Source organism: Malurus melanocephalus, unplaced genomic scaffold (genome assembly GCF_030028575.1).
Source record: "Malurus melanocephalus ecotype Western Australia unplaced genomic scaffold, MMel_1.1 scaffold_526, whole genome shotgun sequence".
NCBI classification, from domain to species: Eukaryota; Metazoa; Chordata; class Aves; order Passeriformes; family Maluridae; genus Malurus; species Malurus melanocephalus.
This window is the reverse complement of record NW_026623758.1, coordinates 317,444-342,731: the sequence shown is the minus strand read 5'-3', so window position 1 is coordinate 342,731 and position 25,288 is coordinate 317,444. Positions and strand designations below refer to the sequence as shown.

The 25,288-nt window shown below is 38.5% G+C and overlaps 2 protein-coding genes across 3 annotated transcripts in view; one reads left to right on the top strand and one right to left on the bottom strand.

The window, feature by feature from the left end:
- Position 1: 1 nt before the first annotated feature.
- Positions 2 to 4,794, top strand: YARS2 (tyrosyl-tRNA synthetase 2; the record flags this gene model as incomplete). Its single annotated transcript, XM_057381755.1, has 5 exons — positions 2 to 699; positions 1,872 to 2,039; positions 3,152 to 3,307; positions 3,623 to 3,793; positions 4,056 to 4,794. Coding segments are annotated over 5 exons (1,353 nt in total), but the record flags the coding sequence as incomplete, so codon positions are not given.
- A 3,895-nt stretch (positions 4,795 to 8,689) lies between these two features.
- The window catches only part of DNM1L (dynamin 1 like), a 34,875-nt gene continuing 18,276 nt past the window's right edge, over positions 8,690 to 25,288 (bottom strand). The window contains exons 4-19 of one of the 2 annotated variants that reach the window (XM_057381760.1): positions 24,355 to 24,426; positions 23,789 to 23,875; positions 23,012 to 23,174; positions 21,576 to 21,696; positions 20,834 to 20,965; positions 20,359 to 20,565; positions 20,057 to 20,177; positions 19,018 to 19,173; positions 18,813 to 18,902; positions 17,989 to 18,081; positions 16,133 to 16,189; positions 14,818 to 14,895; positions 12,465 to 12,632; positions 11,750 to 11,859; positions 10,365 to 10,524; positions 8,690 to 9,936 (exon numbers count right to left, since the gene is read on the bottom strand). In XM_057381760.1, coding sequence (XP_057237743.1) covers positions 9,880 to 9,936; positions 10,365 to 10,524; positions 11,750 to 11,859; positions 12,465 to 12,632; positions 14,818 to 14,895; positions 16,133 to 16,189; positions 17,989 to 18,081; positions 18,813 to 18,902; positions 19,018 to 19,173; positions 20,057 to 20,177; positions 20,359 to 20,565; positions 20,834 to 20,965; positions 21,576 to 21,696; positions 23,012 to 23,174; positions 23,789 to 23,875; positions 24,355 to 24,426 — 1,872 coding nt within the window. In that variant the 3' untranslated portion in view covers positions 8,690 to 9,879. The remainder of the gene's footprint in view (positions 9,937 to 10,364; positions 10,525 to 11,749; positions 11,860 to 12,464; positions 12,633 to 14,817; positions 14,896 to 16,132; positions 16,190 to 17,988; positions 18,082 to 18,812; positions 18,903 to 19,017; positions 19,174 to 20,056; positions 20,178 to 20,358; positions 20,566 to 20,833; positions 20,966 to 21,575; positions 21,697 to 23,011; positions 23,175 to 23,788; positions 23,876 to 24,354; positions 24,427 to 25,288) is intronic. The other variant, XM_057381761.1, reaches the window with a different exon arrangement.

The following is a 25,288-nucleotide window of genomic DNA, read 5'->3' as shown; positions in this document are numbered from 1 at the left end:
GCAGGCGCGGCGGGCGCGGGGCGCCGGGGGGCTGCTGGCGGCGCAGTGCGAGCGCGGGCTGTTCCAGGAGGTGTTCCCGGCGCAGAGCGCGGAGGAGCAGCTGCCGGCGCTTCTGGAGCCGGGCCGGCCGCCGCTGGCCGCTTACTGCGGGTTCGACCCCACGGCGGACTCGCTGCACGTGGGGCACCTGCTGCCGGTCATGGCGCTGCTGCACTTCCAGCGCGCGGGCCATGACGTGCTGGCGGTGGTGGGCGGGGCCACGGCGCGGCTCGGGGACCCCAGCGGGCGGGAGCGCGCGCGGGAGCCGCTGCCGGCGGGGCGGGTGCGCGCGCACGCGCGGGCCCTGCGCGCGGGGCTGGAGCGGCTGTTCCGCAACCACCGGGAGCTGTTCTGGGAGCCCGCGGCGGGGCCGCTCGGCCGCCTGGCCCTGCTGGACAACGCGCGATGGCTCGGCCGGGAGCCGCTCCTGCGCTTCCTCGGCGGCGCCGGCGGCCGCCTCCGCATGGGCACGCTGCTCAGCCGGCAGAGCTGCCAGGCGMGGCTGCGCAGCGCCGAGGGCATGAGCCTGGCAGAATTCCTGTACCCGGCGCTCCAGGCGTACGACTTCCTGCACCTCCACCAGCACCACGGCTGCCGCATCCAGCTGGGGGGCCACGACCAGATGGGGAACATCATGTCCGGCTACGAGCTCGTCACCAAGTACGGCGGGAGCGCGGGGCGGGAGGTGATGCGCGGGGTCTGGGCGTCGGGCAACTTTTGTCAGCCACAGTGTGGACCACTGTCAGGACCGGGACTGGGACTGTCCCACTGTCCTGGCACTGGTGAGGCCGCACTTCCAGTCCTATGTCCGGCTCTGGGTCCCTCAGTTCAGGAAGGTCTGGAGCAAGTCCAGAGAAGGGCAGCGATGGTACGGACTGGCGGGGGTGGTGATGGAGTCACTGATCTTGGGGGTGTTTAAGGAAAGACTGCACATGGCACTTGGTGCCGTGGGCTAGATGACATGGTGATGTTCTGTCACAGGTTGGAGTTGATCATCTCAGAGGTCTTTTCCAACCTAAGTGATTCTGTGAGGGAATGCTCTGCACCTTGGTGCTGACAGTTCCCTTAAGCACCAGGTGCAAAATCAGCCCTCAAGAGATTTAGCCATCCCAAAACTCTGATTTGAGAGGAATGCTTAATTGGCCTGACCATAAGCTTGGTATATATGTACATTTTGACTAGCTTATATGATTTTTTTCCATCCAAGAACTAAAATGAAATACCCTGAAGCATGGGACAAAATCAAGACAAGCCTTCTACCAGCATGCACAACCTGGTGTAGTCACACTTGAGTAGAAGTAGTTGTGGTACCACTGATAAAGACTCTTAATTTCTTAGAAATAAAATTAATTATGATGAGAATGTACTTTTTGCTTATCCACCAAATCCAGTGTGAATCTTGAAAAATTCAYAGAAGTACAAATGTGGGAGTATGTGGCAACACTTCTGCTTCAGTGCATGCTTCAGTCGTACAAGACACAGAATTGGTAGAGGAAAAGCCTTACAACTATCCAAGCCACAAAAGCACCTTTGATCAGCGTTCGAGGCAGAAGGTCCAGGACAATGAATTTGCTAGTGCTGTTGCTTATGAAACTTTTAATTTAAAGAGTATTTAAACATTTTTGATACACATAAAGGAACTTGAAAACTGAAATTGTTGCATTTTTTCCTGAAGCATTCTTCACAGAACAGTGTTGGCATCCCATTAGTCTATGCCTTACTTAACAGCTTTGTATCAAGGACAGAATCTTGCAGGATGCTTGTATTTTAGTCAGCTTTACCAAGATACGATTTTTTTCTTCTTTTAACATGCAGTGACTCTTCTTTCTCAGGATGACAGGAACAGATGTGTTTGGAATTACTGTACCTCTTATTACCAGTACCACTGGAGATAAACTGGGAAAGACTGCTGGAAATGCAGTTTGGCTAAACAGGGATAAGACTTCTCCATTTGAGCTGTATCAGTTTTTTGTCAGACAACAAGATAATGTAGTTGAAAAGTAAGTTTTTCATGTTGTTTTTTGCCATTGTTTATAAAACCCAATCCTAACTGTTCACTATAACTGCTTCATTTAGATAATGCAGTGCAAGCTCCATGTAGAAGTATGTGTTAATTATAACTGTACATTCATGAAATAAACAGACTGGCCTCTAATATACAGAATAGTGGAACTTCCATATGCTGAAATATACATCACAAAATTAGAGGGTGTATGGACAAACAAGTGAAGTAATAGTGCATTTATGTTCTGCCAGTGGACTGTCTTACATTGCGTTTTAGCTTCAGTACTGTAGCATCACAGCTTTTTCTGGACGCTCCATTGATTTTAATAAGTTGCTGTGTATTCTTGCTAAATCTGTTTTACTTTAAACTTCAATAGCACCATTCAATCTGAGCTACTTCCCTTTCATATTGTGACCTGTCTCATAACTTAAGTTACCTGTCTCAGAGGTTTATTCCCTGATAATTCAAATCCATGTTCTGATCCCCAAAACCTTTCAGACTGAAAAGACGGGTATGGAGGTACTTAACTCTAAAATACTTCAGGCATTCAGACTTGTTAACAGTAAAGGTGCCTTTAATATACACTGCATGGAACTGAAAGCTCATTAAAGTGGACATGGTTRTAAAGAGTAGGCTTAGGTATGCATCTTTAAATTCTTGGTTATCCTAAACAATCTTCCTGCTGAGATACTTGCCAGTACTTTATATGCTTCTGTCCCATGATCATCATAGGCTGGCAGTGGTATTTTGCTGTAGCATATTGTGGAACTATTAAGATAAAGACAAAAGCTTGTTACTTGACACACATTTTCACTAAATCCTGTAAAAGTTTCAAGAGAAAACACATTCCTTGATTGGACTACAAGCCTCAGAAAAGTACCTGACACTCTCTTTTGTCTGAAGTCTTGACCCTAGGCAGACTATTAAGTAAAAGATGAGTTTTAAAGAGTTGTTTGGAGTTTTAAAGAGTTGTTTGGAACGACAGAATGTCTGTAATACTATTTCTTAAACAAAGAATCACTGTAGTGCAGTTAATGATGCCTGAATGACAAAGCAGGAAATCTGTAATGATGGCTATACAGACAAAATATTTTTCCCTGCTTACAGATACCTGAAACTATTCACCTTCCTTCCTCTTGAAGAGATTGCCCACATCATGGAAATGCATGCGAAAGAACCTGAAAAATGGGGCCCTCAGAAACGACTGGCTGCAGAAGTTACCAAGCTTGTCCATGGTAGAGAGGGGCTGGAATCTGCTAAGAGGTAAAGTTTGATTTATTGAGCAGTTTCGTTTCAGATTTATTCTATGGTGATTATCCATAGCTTTTCAGGGACTATTTTAAATCTATTAAGTTGTTGCTTAGGTGTTGAAGAGAAAAATGTAATCATTCTGTAAACTTAAAAATACATTGACAGTGTAAAAAAAGCCTGAAGGGCAGTGGGGTACAATAAAAAAAGAGGATGTATTTTAAGGACTTTAATTTGTGGACTCTCAGAAGAAGTTGGGATGGGGAATCTGATGAGTTGTGTGTGAAGATGAGATTGGCTCTGTATTTTGAATGATCTTTGTTCTTACAGGTGCACTAAGGCCCTTTATTACAGCAGTGTGGAGGCATTGGAAGATATGTCTGACCAAGAGTTACAGGAACTTTTCAGACAAGCTACTTCTGCAGAACTGTTGCTTGAACCTGGGATGACTGTYCTTGACTTGTGTCGCAAAGCAAATGCCATTCCAGAGGGACCTAGTGGGTAAGATCTCACCTGTGCTCTTGGGTAATACTCAAAACATTATTTATACTTCTTAGAAAGAATTGGAGTAGCAGAGGCTAAAGWAATTTCAGTCACTCTTGACCTGGACTGAAAGTGAAGTGCAGGAGAATTAAAATTTACTCAATTATGGATTCAACCAAAAAACCCCAACAAAAAACAACCCTAAGTGAACTTTCAGTTCTTATTAATAATAAATAGCTTTCTCTTGCAATTAACAATAGTTTTTTGTTTTGTTTTTAAGGTACCGGAAAATTACAGATGGAGGAGTTTCAATAAATGGGAATCGTGTAACTAATCCTGAGGCTGTTCTCATTCTCGGACAGCATATTCTGAAGAATGGAGTATCATTACTTAGGGTTGGAAAGAAAAATTACTACATTATAAAATGGCTGCAGTTGTGACAAAAGAATATCTCCCTAGAAGGACAAGTCATTGTAACTCTGCTGCTTGAAGATGTACTTAAAGATGTTTCTGTACTGTGCATTACTGCACAGTTCACAGACTGCCCAGCACTTCTTTTGCAAAATGCTCCAGAGTTCAAATAAAGGAGTTGAGTTATAACCACTGAAGTGATGGTGGATACTCTGCCTTATTCAGAGCACCATTCATAGAGGATCTGCACAAGAAGAAAATGAAAAGATTTCGAAGTCCAGTGGTGGAGATGTGCTTCCCCTCCTTAACAGCCATCTGTGTTGTAGGAGAATGGTGGCCAGTTACTCTATTCCACAGGATAACCCACAGCAAAATGAGCCACAGCAAACTCAAAACCAGTGCTTCTTACAGCCAATGTGCAGTCACCTAACAGAAACCTCACTGGGGGCAAGGACAACCAGCCTATGATTGTGTTTCTCTGAACAGGTTTTCTTTGAAGGAAGCTGCAGGAAATTCATAATAAAGGAGTGAATGATTACATACTAATGTAAGTGGCTTCTTGGTTGCTTAATGGAACACATTGCACTAAAGCTTTCCAGCTTTCATGTGAGAATGTGAAGGTACAGACCTTTTTGCAATGTGAAGGTACAGACCCTTTCAAAGCTTAAATCAAYCTRATGAATCCTTTTAGGCCTTCTGTGTGTGTAGGACTTACAAGGTGAGTGACACTTGTTCCAGTTTTTTGGTCCCCTGAATGACTTGGATGCATCCATGCTATCTTGCATTTTTGTTGAAGGAATATCCTGGTAGTAGTTGTGTAGGCTCTGCAGTCTCCTGGAAGACAGTACATTTTATACCGTATTTAGAGCACGTACACGAAAATTGTTTAAATGTCAGCTGCCCAAGAGGTGTGGGKAAACAGCCCCACAAGAGTCTTTGGACGAGGAAACTGTGAGGAAAGCTTTAGTGCTTTGCAGCGTTGCTTTCAAGGATYAGGCCTCAGGCCATGCAGAATCATTTCCTGATCTATGAAATCTACAGTACAAATTTGCAGTAATGGCAGCCACAAGGGGGACACCTTAATCTTTGCTTCCTGAATGTGGTAACTCAGCACCATCCCTTCTGTTGTCAGGGTAAGTCAGGTAGTTCAGCTGGTTTAAAATCATCCAGCCTAGGAGAAGAACGGGGAAATTCTAAGGAATGATAACAAGTCTCAAAAAATAGATACTCTGGAGTTGGGGGGAAGCTCATTATTTTTTTTTTTGKTTKKTTTTTTTTAATGTTTCTTTTTACATGATAAACTTGATGCATCCATGCTATCATTTGCATTTGGTGATTTCATTTGCACTGATTTACGATCCCAACACTAATAAAAAATTGTGGCTTGCTCATTCCAGATTACTGAATAGAAACTGAAATATGGTACTTTCAGAAGCTCATAATGTTCTTACTGTTAATGGAATTATTAGTGTTCAGTTTTCAGATCCTGCTTAACTGTCTCAYAATGAGACCTCTCTAGCCCTATCTCTGCTACATAAAAATGAAAAGTAGTTGAGTAATTTCTACCTCAAAGAAAGCCCATGGAGGAAGGGGATGAAGGGAAGGGAAAGTTGATCCACCTGACACAGCCACCTTGTTCCTTAAATGACAGCAGCATTAGAGCAAATCACAAACATGCACCTGGGACCAAAATGCACCAGTTGACACCCATGTTCACACTTCCAGTGAAATAAAACACAGCAGATCTGAGTTTCCTTCTGGTCACAGGAAAAACTCCTAGATACAAGTAGTGTTTTATGTCTGGTCTCTTTCCTGCCTATTTGCTGTAATTTCCAAATGGTACAGATTCACGTATATATCCACGACTAAAAAACTAGTAAAAGTACTTACATTTTAGAAATATAAAAACAAAGGAATAAAGTTCCTTGCATGCAAGGTTTCTAGTAAGAWACCTTGTAACCTCTAGTAATAAACCTAATAAATTTAGTCTATTTGCTTGCCTTTCACCAAGTCCTAGCAATCCAAAGCCTTCCCTGATTCTTTCCAGAGAAACAGCTGGATAAAACCACCACTTGCCATGACCATACAGGACCATCACAACTAAGCACWGTGTCAAGGATCAAGGATGACTGGAAAAATTGAGYATTCTTCCTTAGCTTGGTCTTACTTCTCACCTACAAGTACRTTCAGGTAATCAGAAAGAGATTGTTAAAACTTGTTCAAATGTGAACAAGAATTAAAAGTATTTAGCACAGCTACAAATGTGTGATCTGAAAGTGCAAAAAGTAATTATTTAGGCAAGGTATTTTTAAAAAACCCTAACTTAAAAAAAGCCCAGCCAGAACCATTTGTACAGTGAAAGCTGGAAGACTTGAATTTAATCTCATTGTGGCAATCAAGAGGTAAAGGGTGGCAGCAGGTAAACTCAAAACTGGGAGCATAAAAGCACCTTCACTAACAGKTTAAACAGTGCCACTGAGCACAAAACCATATTCAAGTGGTATTAAATTTTGAAGAATCAATCCCCTAGCTCTCACCGCAAAGAACASTTTAATTGGCAACAAAAAGCAGATGCAATGATCTTCAGTAACTACAGAAAACACCAGCCACCCAATTGCTCTCACAGCTGAAGGGTAAAACTGCAGGAAAAAAAATGACTCAAAGCAATTCCATTCAAGTTTGCAAGAGAGGCCAACAAACTGGCAAGTTGTATTCCCTGCTGTGGTCCATAAAGCAGGGACCTGAGTTTGCCACACCCAATCTGGCATCTGTCAAAGTCAGTCCTCCACAAAGCATTGAATTAAGGCAGGTTTTACACAAAGTCTGGTCTGTTTATTTCAGAATAAAGTCTAAAGCACACACACCCAACCCCCCATTCACCCAAGTAAAACTCGAACCTGACCACTAAGGATTGACACGCTGTTCATATCACGATACTGGGTTTTAGTTACAGCAGGACTACAGCAGCTCAGGTGGTCATGTCAGCCATTGACTAATCTGAGCTTGGCTGTATTGGGTTTTCCCCTTCATGATTCTCTCCCCACTGGAGAGCAAGGTTAGCTAAAACTTGTGCAATAAGGACAGAAATTTCAAGTTTAAATTAAATAAGGTGGGCTACAAGACAGTTGTAAACCATCAGTGTAATCTGGGAATTTTTCAGTCGCTGCTCATTAGGCTTTTTTTCCATAGTTTCCCCATAATTTCTTTCAATCCTGGTAGGAATAAGGCCATTTTTAGTATTTTAGTTCAGTTCCAGAAACAGCTTGTTTCAAACCTGTCAGCAGCCATGAGCAGCCTGTCTACACTGATTTGTGGAACTATTCAAGAACTAAGAATGCAGAATTGAGTGAGAACATGTGCAATCMTAAGTAAGGCTATACAAAATACAGGTACTTAAATTACTGACTTAAAACAGCATGTAAGACCTGCCACCAGAATTACAAGTCAGTTCAAAACTATTTCTGGAATAATTAATTTTGTGTATTATCTGTTTATTAAATAACAGGATTGTTACAGCATGGACTTTCAAAGACTTGCATTAAGGATTACAAATCAAGTTCATTTCTTGGCACTCAAACATTACCAAATTGAAACTTTTGGTGAAACTTAAACAAAAAAAATCGTTACATTTCAGAACCAAATTAACACTGGAAATTTCACATGACATTACAGAGCCAGGTATCACTCGCAAGAATTTCTTCTATCAGTGAAATCCATTTGCTTTATGCAGCATTTCAAAACTTTACAAGTCAGAGTATTTCTTCACAAGAGACTGTTGACTGAACTTTGGGAGTTAAAGCTTAGGTAGCAGATCACTTRTGGACGGCACTACCTTGCTGAAAACTTCTTAGATGTCAAAAGCAAAAGGGAGAGAGGTGTCAGGTAAATTCCRAACACAAATGTAATACTTTTGACAGAACTTAAAAGCTTTCACTGATCACCAGAGTTTATTTGAAAAGTGGTTCAGTCTTATTTTTTAAATCTGAGAACTACCATCCCTGGATACAATGCAAGATAAAAGTACCTTCTTTGTATTCATTACACGTAATGCATACACCATGACTTTTTAGGCTGTTTAAAAATACACAGTTCTGTCTTCTGAATGAATTTCCTCAGTTCATACATTAAGTAACCAAAAGTTGCATCTGTCAGACTAAACTCCTTGTGCTCATATTGATGCCAAATTGAAGATTACCATGAGAAAAAAAATACATTTTTTWAAAGAGCTTCTTGTAAACTGAACTTTTAAATTTTCAATCTTTAGCAGCTTATAAAAGGAATTCCRTTTTTGCTAACTGATTTAAGGGGAAGGAACTGCATATGGTAATAAAAACCTCACTATCTTGGCCCAATACTGTAAAATCAAGCCATGGAGGTTAACAGCAGTGTCCTATTTTTCATGCAAGTTGTGTTAAAGAAAAAATATCAGCAACACTATAGTAAACATTTTCACTTTATACAAAAGAGTGAATCTGCTTGAAAAGTACATGCAAGTATGCTGGCTGGAGTTTAAATAAWTTTTTATTCATAAAAATTAAAATGTTTACTTTTTCAAGGCTAGTGTGATCAATAGTTATCTGTATGAATTATAATCAGAAGAAAAAAAATCTCAGCAACTTAATTTCCAACCTAAAATTCCATAATTTTACGATTGTCATCAAAAAAAAAGCTACTTACAGCACAATAAAATTTCCTCAAAAGCAACTGTAATCTCTGATATAAATATTCCAATTCCAAAGACTTTCTTTCAYACTGTCATACATTCCAAAATTTGAAGAAGTTGTGGGGATCCCCTTCTCCCTGGCCAACTTCATCTGTTTTTAAAAGAAACGCTTATTATTCCATTACAGTTTTGAAATCAGTTTTTATTTTTCTGTTCTGCCAGAGCAAATTTACCATCAGATGGTCCAGGGGCTTGGTCCCAGGGGGGAGGAAGGGGAAGGTGTCCTTGTGCCTGATTCTAAACCCCAACATTCATACACAAGCTCCAGTGCACGTGAGTAACACTGCACCCACTTTTTAGTAGGCTGTTATTGTTCGCAAGCTCCAGGCTAATTCTTCCTACATGATACTCCATTAAATCAAGTCTGAAGTTCTGTCTGCCATTGAAACATTTGGGGAAAAAAAAAAAAAAAAAAAAAAAAAAAGGGAACACACATACATAGTAATACAGTCGACATCTCTACTGTGCTATAGAATGGAGATCTCCACCTGTCACAGTGCATGCAATATATTCATGAAAGAAAATACTCGGTGCTCTCTTTTCTTCACAGTATTGAAACTTCTACTGGAAAAGCAGCTTAAAACTATGCCACAAGACTACACCGGCCATCTTAACCACAGGCAACCTGTTCAGCAGGTCAGGCACTGGAACTTGAATGTTTTTCCCCAAGTTCAAATGAGACTGTCACTGAGACAGAAGACTTGGTCTGCTTTAATTTGCACCAGAAACCTGGTAAGGAAACATTTAGAGCCATTTATTATATGGATTAAATACGACTTCTTTTGCAAAATACAGCATATTTTTCTGTTTGCAAATCAAACCAACTGTCTTTACATGAGCAGATTTACACAGTTGCAGTACACAGATAAGAAAAGTTCATAAATAAAAATTCTACTCCGTATACCATGCCTAGCAATTGTCAAGCCAATGTAACCTCCAATGCATATAAATAGTGTGGCTGATACAGTCTTCACCAAAGATGTGTCTCACGAATCTCTGCAATGATCTGGCTGGCTCGCTGCAAGGCCTGCACACAGGAACACACAAAAGCTAGTTAGTTTTGCTGGAGAGATTTCCCAGGGACATAACAGCAGCARTTTAGGAAGTGTAAAGTTAAAAATCAAATCTAAGCGAATCAGTTTTATTATGAAATGAGCAGCAACCCATTAAATTCTCCAGAAGGGCAGACTTTTTTACCATACACAGTTTTAATCCATTAAACCTTAAAAATAAAAGAGAAACTGTGCCTACTTTATTTCTAGCCTGCTAAACTSCACATTTAAAAGCTCATACGTAATCCTTTCTGGTGATGTATAGGTTTTAATTGTGCTAGCAGAGAAAAGTAATCACTGCCATATTCTTAAAAAGYAGTAAAGCAAAAAGGAAGACAAATCTTCAAGAAATCTCACATTTATATGGTTAACTACTGCCATGAGCTGCTGATCTCTTCATTACCTTTAGCATGTCAGCTGCCTCTTTCCTGCGCTGTGCCATGTCCTCAGACTCCGTGAGAAGGTCATCCAACAACAGGGATTTATACAGCTGGCCCACCAGCTCACTCTGGAGAGTGTCCTTCACGTGGTTCACCAGAAAATGCATCACTGCCTTTGGCACACTGCAAGCACAGAAAGATTATTTCTTCAAAATAATTATTCAAAACCAAGTCTGTTCCTGACTGAAGAATCCACAATGAGGGCAAGCAGCTACACACAGCTTTGGCACAAACTACCAGGAATCTATTACTGCCATAAATAAAAACTCTCACTAAAGTAGCATCATGTACAATACAAAAGTAGAACTAACTGATATAAAAATCAATTCCTTTCAAACAGAATAGCTGCATTGTAAAAAACATGAATAGCATAAAACACAAAATAAGAAYAAATAAATTACTTTGCTCATTAGAAAGGAACCTGTCTCCACTGTGCTAGGGATGACACACTTAAGTATGTCAACCCTAAAATCAAATATAATGTGTGAATGGGAAAGGAGAAAGGCAAAGAAATAATTCACATCTCTGATATTACACAGTACGAAGAGTGCAGTAAAATTAAGGTAAAGAGAGTGCTTCCCTGCCATGAAATACTAAAAATGATTATTGCAAGTACCAGTTTACTAAACCAGTAGACTAAAATATCTGTGAACTCACTAATCTGCTCTAAAATATGGTTGCCAAATTCCTGTATTTCCCCCCCAAATATCCCATATAGGGAAATTGTGTACCATATTTTGTACCACATAGGTACAAAAAAATACATGCAAAGTCAGGTCTTTCCACAAAGACATAAGCAAAACACAGTTTTATATCACATTTCATTAAAAAAAAAAAAAAAGACATTTTTCAAGCAAAACTTTAAAGGTTTTCCCTAGTTGCACATAGCAGTAAACTCTTTTATTCTGTTTCCATCCTTACAGCTAAGTGCAAGGAAACTGACCCACAGTWGTTTCTATTTGATCTTCCCATTTAAAATAACAGGATAGTAAATCAAAATTTGGTCAGAAGTACACAGCAAATTATCCATCTGAATTGAAACATCCTTCAGAAAAGTAGGCATTACCTAAATAATTAATACTATATTAATTATAATTAATAATAATTAATAATAAATAAATAATTAATACTATACAGAATTGAAACCATTAGAGAAAAAAAAAATGCTTCTTCTAACTTTGTAATTCTGTGAAATGTCAAGTTTTACTGCTGCTGTCCCTTCTAAAAAATAAATATATTTTCTCTCTTCTTACAAACATAAGAACACGAGAAAAATAACAAGATTACATATATTACTTGAAAAACAGTATTTGTATGGCTTAAATATTCCAARGAAGTTTGGGTTTACCTGTCCTGAATGTTCTTCCTGACAATAAGGAAGTAGGATTTAATAAGTCGTTCAATCACTTCACAATCTCGTTGCTCACGGGCAGAAAGTTTGCGTGCAACAGGTACAGGCTATGAAAAAAAACCCCTCAGTTTAGCAATTCTACTYATTTGCATATGTAAATAAAACTGTAACTACTGCTCTTTTAGCCTGAGTTTGACAGATGTAACTTGTCTTGCAACAAACATATAATTCTTCAGAAATAAAGAGACATATCAAAATCCAGTTCTGGTTGGAGGGCACCACTACATTTTTTCTAATGCTCTCCAACAGTTCAAATATTTCCATCTGTTTTTTAACTTAAGTAGATTTTAAGTGATTCTTCTCTAATGTAAACATTCAACTTCAGCAAAAGAAGAGAAGGAACYTGAGTTGAGCTGAAATTTGTTTCTGTACCAACAGCTGTCTAGACAAGGAGYTCACTTGCACAGGAATGTGAAAGGAAGCCAGTTTTCCCAATCATAGGCTGAAAMTGGAGCAGGCAGGGAGGTTGCAGGAAGATTGGGATTGGGCAAGAAGCAAAGCTGAAGAGACTGGCTAGAGCTGCCTGTTGCTCTAGTGGAATCATTTCCAAAGATACCATATATTAGTAGCAAAGTTACAAGATCTGGCATTCAGATGTTTTGTTTCCTGAGGCTGAACTACAAAGAAGASGTATTTGTCTTCCATGACTCACCACATCTAATAGGTTTACAGCATGTCCTTTTTGAGGACTAGCAGGYAGGGCTGCAGCTGGCTTGGATTTTTCCTCTGCTGCTACCTCTTCTGATTTGGAGGGTTTCAGCATCCCTCTCCAGCTGCCTGTTCCAGACTCCTGAGATGCATCTGCTGCTGCAGTAGCAGTCTGCACAAACAGCACATTGAAAAAAACATGAGAGAATTAGAACTTGGGCACTGTAAAGCACTATCTGATCAAACCAGTACAGGTAAAACTCACTAAAAAAAGAGATTTTCATAGGTATATTCCTTTCACTCTGTTCTTGCATTCCCCGCTTTTGTTGTCCCTTTGCTGCTTACAGCTGACAAAAAGTACCACTAAAATTCATATTCTCCCTAATAAAGGGTATGGAAAATGTCTCACACAGGGAAGCTCCACAGCATTTTAAGGGCCTACAGATCACTTCTGAAATATGGAGTGGTTTTCCTAAATCATTTAGCTTTTACCACTGTTACCATACATCCTTGGAACACTACAWTGTATACTATCAGGATCATTCTGACAGCATGTTTTGAAGATCACTACAGCTCTTGCAATACTTGTATTTAAATTCTTTGGGGTTTATTTAAATACAAACTGAAGTTTCCTACAATTACAGCTACAAAATATGCAYACTTTTATTTCTAGGTACCACAGCTATGAACATGTTTGTGCTGTTAGAATTTACAGAAGGCTACAGAAACAAAAATCTTCATCCTCTGCAAGTGAAGTTCAGAGATTCTGGGAAGTTCCAGACAAAGAATGACTCACTGATCTCCTGAGAAAAGTACACCCAACTCTTAAACATTAAGAATTAATGGACAGAAGAAATATTAGTGGATGGTATCCATAATATGTTGATTAGTATTAAAAATCCCAACAGTTTATTTTCATGTAGAACAGGGGCAATTTTTATTTTGTACCTTTCCACAAGCCGAATATCTGTTCTATTTACTACTGTGCTTTAAAACTCATTGCTGTTTGAAAAAAAAACATTAAAAGTCATTCAAGGCTCTGTACTACTATTTATATCTTGCTTCAGATATAGGAGGAAAAAAGTGAAATTTATCTATTGTGTTTACAATTAAACACCACAGGCTGATCTTTAAAAAACCAAAAAAAAAACAAAAACAAAAAGCAGTGAGGAAAAAGAACAGTAAATAGAAACCAGCTGAACTGTGCACATCAGAAGTTGCACAACTGCTTAGAAGTATCATAGAACAGACTGTAAGAATTCAAATCAAACTCTATTATAAGAGAATATTATTTTAAGGGAAGCTCCATTGCATTATTTCTGATTGTGAGACATTTGTTCAAAATGACAAAAATCCCTATGCCATTCTCATTCTGTGTTACTGTGGAGCCTGCTCTACCTCCAAAGTAATTTCAGAAACAAAACTACACAAGTGTGGAATGTACCACCTAATAGAGGACAAGTTTTATGAGAAATGCAAACCAAATCTGGCAGCTTCCTGCAACTTCTTAAGTCACAACACTATCTTCGCTGTGGCTCTTGATTTCTTTGTAATTTTTTGCAGCATATCAAAACCTCTAAAACATTGAAGAAAATAATAGTTAAAATTCTACTGTTGACTAGACTTTGACTTTAGCCGTTTTGTTCAGGCCAGAAATGGAAGTTTTGCAGTAAGAGCTGAATATGCAATGAAGCAGAAAGCCTGAGTTCCCTTGGTACTCCTAACAGATGAACTTGTGACRAACTTGTGACTGCCCATCTTTTCTGACTCCAAGCAAGAGCAATTAGCAAAAAAGCCTTTACAGTAATCATGAGCTGTTATTTTAACACAAGAGACAGCACACCCAACGTGTAATAAAACACTGCAGACCACATTTCACAAATATAAGTAYACTAGGGACTCAACATTTATGTGAAACGACACAAAGGAGGTTCAGTTTGAACAAAGCCTGTAAAGATTCCCTGCAGGAAGCAGGAAACTCACATTTTAGCTTATCTTCTGTCCTCYTTCTTTAACTGTCAACACATTAAAAACATGCAGTTTAACAGCCAGGCTGAACACTTTTGATTACAATACTGTTGCACCAAACAATCTATTGACAGTTTGAGGCAAATTATGCTGCATATTTGCACCACAATATATTGCAACCAAGAGTTCAGAGAGAAAGCAGTGACTTGGGCACCCCAGGGCATGTCTTTGCATGCCACTGCACATGGTAAAATCAGTAGTGCCAAGTAATCCACACCAGGTAAGACACACTGTCAGTGACAGAGCACTACAGACAAACTGCTTTCCTTACATCTGGGGTGCACAACAGAAACGGGCATGCAGTGCTTAGAGGAAAAATCAAGACAGACCTTGCCATCAGCCTCAGCAGAAGCAGCAGTAACAGTCTCCTGGGAAGCAGGTGCCAATGCACCTGGAGCTTTAGTAGACTAAGGAAGGTAAAAAAACGCAGGGAGGAGGGAAAAAAAAAAATCAACTGAAGACCACCAAAATCTACCTAGCAGATTTCATACATTTTTACCTACTAGCATCTTTCAAAATCCAGTGAAAAAATGTTTTTAATTTGCAAGAAAAATAGCAATAGAAGCAGGAAAAAAAGAAAAAGAAAAGGAAAAAAGGCCAAAAAAAGGCAAAAAAAGAAAAAAAAAACAAAAACAAACAAAAAAAACACCTCCGCATCTCCAAGACAGTTAAGAGACTTTTGGATTATCTGACCTTCAGTTTCATTTCAGCTCCTACCCTGATGACATAAATATGAAATCAATAAAAAGAAGAATCAAAGAGCACTGAAAGCAATCTGTAGATAGCTACCTTAAAATCCCRGTTAATCCATCAATTGTCTTACACTGATTAAAGGCAGTAGTATTAGATCCACTCTGGGACTCTGTCTCATTTTTCAAGGTAACGAACTTACTGAACCAATTTTTAACAGTTGTAGAAACTCCTGTTACAACCTCATGAGGAGCTTAAACTATATTCTGTATCTTTGAATTTGAAATACTTCACATAATATTAAATAACTGTCTAAAATTCCAGTTTATTGTCAGACTGTTCTTTTCTACAGCCAGWCAACAGTTTCCATGACACTTGGCTGGTTCTTCCACCCATGTCATTGCACTAATCCCAAAACCTGCTAAAATTAAGCAAGCTCCAGAAACAGAATACATGACTGGATGACAATAAACAACTGAAAATGTCACCTCAGCATATTGTCCCAAAGAAAGCAAGACTGCAATAAACTGCAATTTTAAGAGTGACTTAAAAAGTCACTATATGGGCACACTGGATGTTTTMAATCACTTCTTTATCATTTGAAATCAATGTGTCTCAGCTATGAAATTAAGCAGGAAAGGTCTGAATCCATCTTAAACATATGCAGGCATTTTATACTTTACCTGAGATGACATTCAAATAATAAGTGTAATATTAAAGTAAATTTATAGACAAGTCTTCAGAAATACCCAATTTAAAACCTCCCAAAAATTGCATCTTTTTAAGAAAATGGCATTCCACTTCTATCTTATGAAATTGAAAGGAAAAAACTCAATACTTGTAAGCTCCCAAGACTGTTACTAGGGCAGCATATCAAAATTTCCAATACTTAGACTRGATCTAGGAGAATGCATTAAACTTTATATAAAAAAATAAAATCAAACATTTACTTACCTTGTCTCGTGACACAGCAGAAGGCAATTCCCGGGCTAATCTGTTCCGCCTTTGTTCCTTTAAAAACAATCCAGCAAGACCTCAGTTGTCAACACGTGGGCAAAATTCACATTTTACAGATGACTTACATTTTAGAGACAAACACGAGTAATTTCATCTCATCCAGTGTCATCCTAATACAGTGGTYTATAAAACCCTTGATTATTTGGATAAAATTGCTTTGATTACCTGGTCAAAACTAAATTCTCAGTATAAAAAATTTTGCAACTTTTTTTTTTTTGCCCCAAACTCCCTAATCAAAACCTGAGCCTTTGGAAAACAACATCAAAGATACAAAATTTGGCTCAGCATAGATACCTTACAGCCCTCATTAGGCTGTAAATCCTCCAAGTAATCGAAAGGATTTGATTCTGTGGCCAGCACATGATTAGCCCAAAAGGAAGGAGGAGGCAGAATTCACTTCATGGCAAAACAGCATTTGATGCAATCAGGACAGAGAAATATCTGATTCTGCTTGAAATTAACATTTGACTGTCCACTGAATAAGGCTTGGGTTTATATAGGTTGAATGAAAATCTTCAAAGATTTKAATGTCTTGTTTAGGAAAATGTTAGGAAAGAGCTAGTTTAAGTAACACATAATACAACAATTTTGTATGTTCAGCTTCACAAAGTCTTAATTTCTGTATCCACAGCAGTTTCCATACACATTGATTGTGAACTAGCCTAAAGAGCAGTTTACCAAGTCAAATTCAATTGCATACCTAATCAGTACAAAATTTATGTATAGAAGGAAGTAAAACTTTCTGTTAAAACTAGAGAGTAGTAAGTGTAATGTAAGCATTTTAAAAAAGAATACTACAAGAGTATGTAGTGACAGGACAAGGGGGAATGGCTTCAAACTGAAAGAGAGTAGGTTTAAGTTACATATTACATAGGAAGAAATTCTTTACTGTGAGGGTGGTGAGGCAATAGGTTGCCCAGAGAAGCTGGGGATGCCCCAGCCCTGGCAGTGTTCAAAGCCAGTTTGGACGGGGCTCTGACCAACCCAGCTTAAAGAAATGTGTCCCTGCAYGTGGCAGGGGGGGTGGAATGAGATGACCTTGCATGACCTTCCAATCCAAGCCATTCTATGATTCTGTGATGAATGAAAATGATGTGTTGAGTAAACACAAGGGTATTAACAAACTCTTAGCCATAGAGATGAAGCATTGCAACAACACCAGATGGATCCTTCCAATCTAGCAGATTACTTGTTGAACTGCTTCTAAGGGATGATGGCAGCAACAAGTATTATCAGTCAACTTTGGGCTTGAAAAACACAACTACTGATAGGAGATTCATGGAAAGAATGTCTCAGGGAGACTGAAGTGTGGTAACACAGRGATTGAAGAACAATGCCAACAGCAAGCAGAAATTAGAACCTGAACAGAGGAAACAATACTAATATTATCCTCTCATGAATGAGAGGAATATTATTTGATACACTGTGTCAGAGAAAAAAAATGCAGTTACTTCAACATTAAGTGCCATTTCACAACTTCATTTAAATTTCCCCTTATAAAATTTCATTTCATAAGTAATACTCAATTAGGTGCCCCACTTATTTTCCAGACTAAAAAATAGGCAGAATCCTTTCAATAAACATCAACCACTGTTCCTGAATGTAACATGCACTAGAAATTAACAAATCCACAGATCACATGAGTATACAGCATATTCATAATTCACCACATTTCTAATACCTCAAAATGTGGAAAGGTGTTTCAATGAAAGAAGTTGAAGCATTTTTTATTTTATCAATTTCACTTTCACTTAAAAASACAAAAAACTTTTTAAAAGAACATATTTTCTTACCTCTATGTTGTTATTCATTAACCCACAGGCATCAGCAAAGTCTGGATGTTTGGTATTGATATAAGCTAACTCAATGGCCACCAAATTRTGAACCTGCAATGCAAGACATTCACAGATCAAAAATTCAGGGAGTAAATAATGCCAATGAAGAGCAGTGACCTACAATGCTGGGGAGCAGAGCTTAATCACCCATAGCCAAAGACCATTCTGCCACAAACTACCTACATGTGAGCCAGGGGGGGCTGACTCTATGAAGGATAGTGAGTATACAAAACAATTTTTGCTTTTCGCATCAAATGCACGTTCCATTACTGAAACACTGTTTACTCCACAACAGGCAGTCCAAATCAGACTTGCATATTAAAAGATACTTACTTAAAGCTGCAAGTTGAATTTTTAGTTTTCACTAGCTAAAGGATATTGAAAAAATGTCTCTAAAACACAAAGAATGAGGATTATAATTCAATTTTCATCACTGCATCCCAAACTCTACACTAAATGCACAGCATCTGTTACAAGGGAGGGAAATACACCTATAAAGAACGACTAGAAGATGTTAAATTGAAGTTCTAGAAGAATTCTTCTTGGAAAATTGAAACATAGGAGACAATATGCTTAACCCTAACCCCATCCCTTTTTTTTTTATGTATCTATATTCTAATATAGAAGACGTTTTAAACCATCTAGATATTAAATAACTAGCTTTTTAACAAATACAAGTCGAGATTCCTTGAATAACTTGGGTTTATACTGCAAACACAAAGCATCAAGACTCCACAAAACATACACTTTTACCAGCAAAATTACAGCAGATGRAAACTTACCATTTCATTTGTGACAGGAAGTCTCCTACGCAAAAGACAGGTTACTACTTCAACTATGGCATCGTGCAATTTAGGAAACCTCAGTAATTCCTAARAACAAATCAAAAATTTACTGGTGAGACTTCCAGAACTTTTTAAGCAAGTAGTGACCCACACACACACACGCCAGTAATTACAAAATCAATTCTAAAGCATGCATTTTTACCTGTGTACTGTAATTACTACAATGCTGGATAATCCTCTGCATTTCYTCATGAACCAGCTCCACACAGCGYAAGCTTGGTTCTTCCAAACGTTTGATTTGCCTTTTTACCAGCAACTCAAATGAAACCTCAGGAACAAACAAGGCAGGACGGGGACCCTGGTTCAAAAGGAGGGAAAAAGCTGCTTTATTGTCTATAAAACAAGATGCATTTCTAAGAAGTAGTGTCTGATGAGGCCCAGAATAAATCAGGTCACAGTGATCACACCTGGCACTCAGAGCAGGTCTCAAGAGTAAAATATGTTACAAGAATATTAAAAAATAAAAACTGTAAAGTTGCTATCTTGAAGACAAACTGGGCTAAATAKAGATTAACCAGCATCCCTATGGAATCTTGGGGATTTCTACCTACTCATGTTACTTTAAGTTTATAAATCTGAAAAATGCTTTTCACATATGTGGATCCACATTTAGATTAAATTTACTATAAAGGCAAAGACAATTTCAGAGAGGAAAATTGCCATTATTTATTGGACAGTCTTGGACAGATAATACCATAGCAACAAAATAGATGGGTTTCAGTGTTCAGAATAATTTCATTTATGACCACACAGACCAATGCTTAGCTACACATAAAACATTTTTTATCTGAAATATAACATCTTCCCTGTTACTAAATCCTGATTTTAAATTTTTCCTTTACAGGATAGGAACATGCACACAGATCATTGCTACAGAGTACCTCAGCTCCAAGACCATACAGAATCTTGTCTTTTTATCCATACCCAACAGACACAATACAAAAGCAGACTGACATGTTTGACTTTCAAAGTCAAGCTCTAAGGAGTGAACATTCTACATCCAGCAAAATTTAAAAGTGAGCTTTCTCTRTTAATTCTTAGCAACACCAATCCCCATATTCACCAGGAGCCACATATGTCATGAAAAYACTGAACCATTTCAAAGTTGTGTCCTTATATAGAACTTAACCTTTGCTCCCTAATGTATAGCCACAACACTTAGGAATACAGAAAACACTCACAGTGGCATTTCTAATGGCAGTCAGAATGTCAATTGTGTTAAGGCCACCCAGAGGGTCAACAGATTCTAAAGTTCTTCCAAAGGTCTCATGAAAAATATAACAGATTCTGGCTCCACCACACCTGAAAGAAGAAAGTAACAACTGAAGCAGCAAACAAGAAGAAGGCTCTCATTGCAAACAGTTGCCTGAATTCAAACATTTTTGAGTATGTTATGGTCCAGTGTAGTAACATGCCGGTGAGTCAACCTTACTGGGTAAAGCTAACCACTTAGTCAATATTACAAGGAAACATTTGTACTTACAACTCTGAAGTTTCTATGTATTTTGCYGTTCCTTCAATGGTGTTACAATATTCTGTGGCAAATTTGGTAATAAGCTGCAATAAAGTAGCACTTTTGTCTTCWACAGGTTCCCCATAGCTGTTCAGTAGAGACTGGTACTGAGCAGCTAAAACATTAATTCTGGTTTTCAGTTCTGGCAAGCAATCCCTGATATGATGCATCAGCAGTCTAAAAATAGAAAACAGTCCCTCATTAGAAGGGAGGAAAAGTTTCACTTTATCATCCCCATCAAAGCAGAGAAGAGACAAAAAATAATCACCAAAGGAAAGCATTTACTTGGGAAAATTACAGTAAATTCAGAACCAGGGAGAACCAGAATTGGGAACCAGTTTTCCTTAATGCATTACTGTACAGCACCAAAAGAGAAACAAACTAAGGGTAAAAAGAAAGGTCTGCACATATGTCTAACACATCAGTTGATATCTTAAAGTAATACCTGTTCAGTGTTCTTGCAAGGTACTTGGTTCCATTTCGGTTGGCGAGGGAAGGGTACTTCTTTTGAAGAAAACCATACTCATCACGAATGGAATCAGCCACACTCTTCTTATTGTTAATATCCAACTGGCTCCTGAAGGTAAAAGGCAGAGTTACACACTAATTAATGGATGCAAAGTAAAAATAATTCACACTTCTGCTTTTCTGGWCAGAACATTTAACAACTGGTTTTTGCTTTATACAGTTAACTCACCTTCCTTAGACTTTAAAAGCTTTTATTTGTTGCTCCATGGAGCACAGTCAACTAATCAGTATTGGTAGCAACTGTACACAGACTAAGCAATGTTTTTATCAAAACTACATGAGATTTGACCCAAGTAATGTAAAAAATACAGCAAACAATACCATAGCCATATCCAGTTAGGATGAATATATACAGGGCCTGTGCTGGATCAGAGCTAATGTGAACAGCTGTTAGAAGCACCCCTCAAACTGAAGGACAACAGCAGAAGTGGTGAGACTAYAGCTCTTTTAGGAGTGTCTCTACTTCTCTCTACATTGGCAGTTGYAGTGGAAGAACAAAGGCTTTTGAGAAGTGAGCAACAAGCTCCTCACTTACTTATTCAGAAGTTTATTTCCACATCGTCACCTTATTCTTAAAACTATATCCATGACTAAAAAAGCAGAAAGCATTACTTGATATTAACACAGTTTTAAAATAGCACCAATGTGCCCACACAGACCTATTCACTACTCCAATGATGCCAAGTTTGACTGGAATCACTCTTCCCATGAGCACATCCATAGCATCAGTGCCAGCATCCATGAGATCCAGCTTTGTGATAACAGCAAGGGTTCTTCGACCTACCAAAAGGAAAACACTCACAGGGATGTTCTGATTTGATCAGAGTAACTAAAACTCATAATTCAGCAAAGTGGAGAATTAGTGACTAAATTAATTAAATAAGTAAATACTGCCCATCTAAACCAGTAAGCTAACATGCACAGGATTTGTCTGGGATCTTAATATTTCCTGAGCTCTTGATCTGAAAAAAGAATATGCCAAGAATTTTTTCTTTAAAATATAACACATTTTTTGAGTCTAACAAAAAAAATCAGCACATCAGTGAAATCAGTAGGTTTTTGGGGTCTTGAAACTGATGTGAACATACCTACTTTAGTGCTTTAGGTTTGCATTACACAGCATTACTCCTGGAGAGCTGCAACATGATCTGCCATGCTAGACCTTTAAGTTTCAGATTTTTGGGAAGTGATCCAAAACACACTGTCAATCATTTTCACAGGGGAAAAATAAAAGGGGTCTGCTATCTTGAACCAGGACCGCTTAACTGAGCAGACTACCAGAAGAGGTTTTTTCTCAAGGTTTTGTGGAAGACAAGCCAAAGCAGATGTGGAGTTTGAAAACAATCAAGAAGTATTACACTTCATGGGAAAAAATGTTTAAGGGTAAAGCATACCAACACTAAATTTCAGCCTCATTTCCCTACACCTATTTTCCAAGTATATTAATCCATGTTTTTTCAAATCACAGAGTGCCATTTGTTAGCCAATGGTACCAACAGCACTTTGAAAAAGCAAGAAGCAGGCAGCCAGGAGCTTCAGATCTGTTTCAAAGTCCTTAGGTAAACACAAAATAATAATCTTCTTTTTACATTAAATCAGTCAGTTCTCCCACATAAATACAGGGCACCAAAATGGAYACTGACAGTATATATTAATCTTACCCTTACTAAAAGCCACTAAACAAACAGACAGTCTATTATGAGCTGCAGGGTGGCATATTTTCTCTAGTAAGAGAAACAAAATTGGACAATAGAGCATGAAATTGCCCTAACAGACCACTGCAAACTACTAGAACTCTGAAACCCCCAATACCATTTTGCTGCTGTGGAAATACAAGTGACTCCATGACTACTAGAATAATTACTTGGCCTGCTGGCAAGCAGAAATCTATCAGTTATTAATTCATCCCAGCATTCTCTTCCATTGCAGAGACTGCAGCAAGAAGTCTTTAAGCAAATATAAAAATCGTATTTTCTAGGAAATGTGGTGCCATTTGCTTTTCTTACTGTATTTCACCCAAACAACTTCAGTTTTAAGTTCAGATTTAGTTTTAAAAGAAGTGGAATTCCAGCATCCGGTTTGACTTGGTGCTCACCATCTGGATCCACCTCCCGAGCTATTTTCAGTGCTTCAGAAGTGGCCATGTCTGTGTTGGCRGCCGTGACTGCCAGGATAATCGAATTGGGATTGCTGATGAACTGAAGGATGAGCTCTCTTATCTGAAGTTCAATGTCTTTAGGCTGATCACCAACAGGCACCTAGAGAAAAAAAACAATATGGGACTGTTCAAAACTGTGTGTTTATGCCTGCATGAGGCTTGGTGTCCAAGAACCACCTGCCCAGCTGGCAGACTGGGGTGTGTAAGTGTACATGGGCAGGGAAAGAATCATCTTGCCATCTTCATGTCTCAGAAAATCATTCATGTGTAACCTGAACAAACAGAATCTGAACATTTCTTCTGGGGTATCCTCACTTTAAACAGCCTCTTTACATAAAATCCTCATACCAACTCCTGGAGAAGCAATGTGGAAAATGTTTTCCAAGTTGCAAATACTCGTCTATCTGCAGGTACATCTCTGAGACCTGGAGTGCTACCTCTTCTAGGAAAAGGAATATGCAGCCCACATATTTACCATCAGTTATATGTAAGAAGAGRAGAAATATAAGCAAATCTACCTCTTATATCAAAGAGCATCAGAAACTCCAATCTTACATCAGAGGACAGTGATATATCCAATTTATGCAATACTACTTGACATGAGAACAGGCATTTGTCTAACAACACAGAACAATGGCAAACAGTGAACAGGCACACCTTGTTCAACAATAYACTCTTCACACTGAGTCAGAACAGGAGAATTCTGTATCTCACCTTTGTCATTCCTGGTAAGTCCACAAGAGTCAGATTTACAACATTAGATGAAAAAATCTTAAGATGAATCGGTTCAGGACTGATCCCCTAGAAACACATCAATGAGAAGCAATAATTACTGCCCTGGGTTATTTAAATACATCATTTAAAAATCCAAAGGCTGTAATTTCGTTACTAGAAAGACTTTTCTTTCACCATATACTTTAAAACACACAGCAAGGGAAAAAAGCCAAACACATCTGTCAACCAATTATTTCGTCTTTTGCAGCACCCAATTTTGTAATTACACATAAAGTCATGTATGTGGAAAAATGAAAGCAAGTTTAACTCAAAATTCTTTTTTTGCACTTTTATTACAGCACCTTAAATTAAAGTAACAATTCTTTTAGCTGAAGTCATTTATGTCATGAACACAGTGAAAAAATATCAAGACAGAATGCAGCATTGCTGCATTATTCATCAGAACAGTTAGATGCTTTTCACTCCTAGCTGCCAAAACTGTTTAAGAAAGGTTTAWGCAGCAAGAGAATCAATAGCAAGACAAAGATGGACAATGCAAGCTTTACCTTATTGTTTCCTGAAATCCTCTCAGTTTCATTTTCTATTTCCTGACGAATTTCATCAAAATCTGTATAGATCTGAGGTAAGAAAGAAAAAAAATATTTCACAATCRAAGACAGCATTCACTTACTTAATTGCAAAATACTGTTCACTTCTCCAAGGGTTGGTGAAAAATACTCTAAGTCTACAGAATAAGAAAAAAGAAGAATTACTGTTAGCCTTTAAGGTGTATGCTGATGCTAACAGCAATCATCAGTGATAAAAATTACAGAAACTGGCATTTAATCTGTTGACTAATTTGTGAGATGGCAGTTATTAGCACTTATAACCCACCAACGCCACAAGTTATTAATTCATGTCCACCTAAAGAGAATTTCAAACACTTAGTTCCATTTTGAATCCAGCTGTAATCCTTTGAAGTTAATCAACAACATGTAGCCTAAACCTCTTCTMGTCTTGAAGAGGACAAAGGGCAGAGTTCCATTTTCAAATTTTTCCACTCTTGTAAAAACTGTTATGTTTCCAACAATGCAAAGTAAGTTAGCACAGAGCTACCCTTGCACTGGTGCCTTCTCTAGCTTTCCTTCAATTTCTAGCACTGCCTAGAACGTGAGGAAATCAGTTTAAAGTAACAAACATTTATACAATTTATCTGCCAACAGAAATATTACTTTCTTCAAGCAAAGAATTAAGCTTTGACTCTCTTAATGAAGTGCTAGGTCATGACAGTTTGTGCTCCTTGACCYTGACACACATGAGGCTCTTCCTTCTTTCTAATAAACCCCTGCGGTAGCCAATTCTTCAGTGGACARAAATGACTTGTGATCACACCTATCTTTGTCTTTGTGACGGCCATTCTAATTATGCCAATGCACAAAACAGAATATTCAACAAAATAACCCAAGAAAGACCAAGATAAATAACTCAGCAGAACCAATG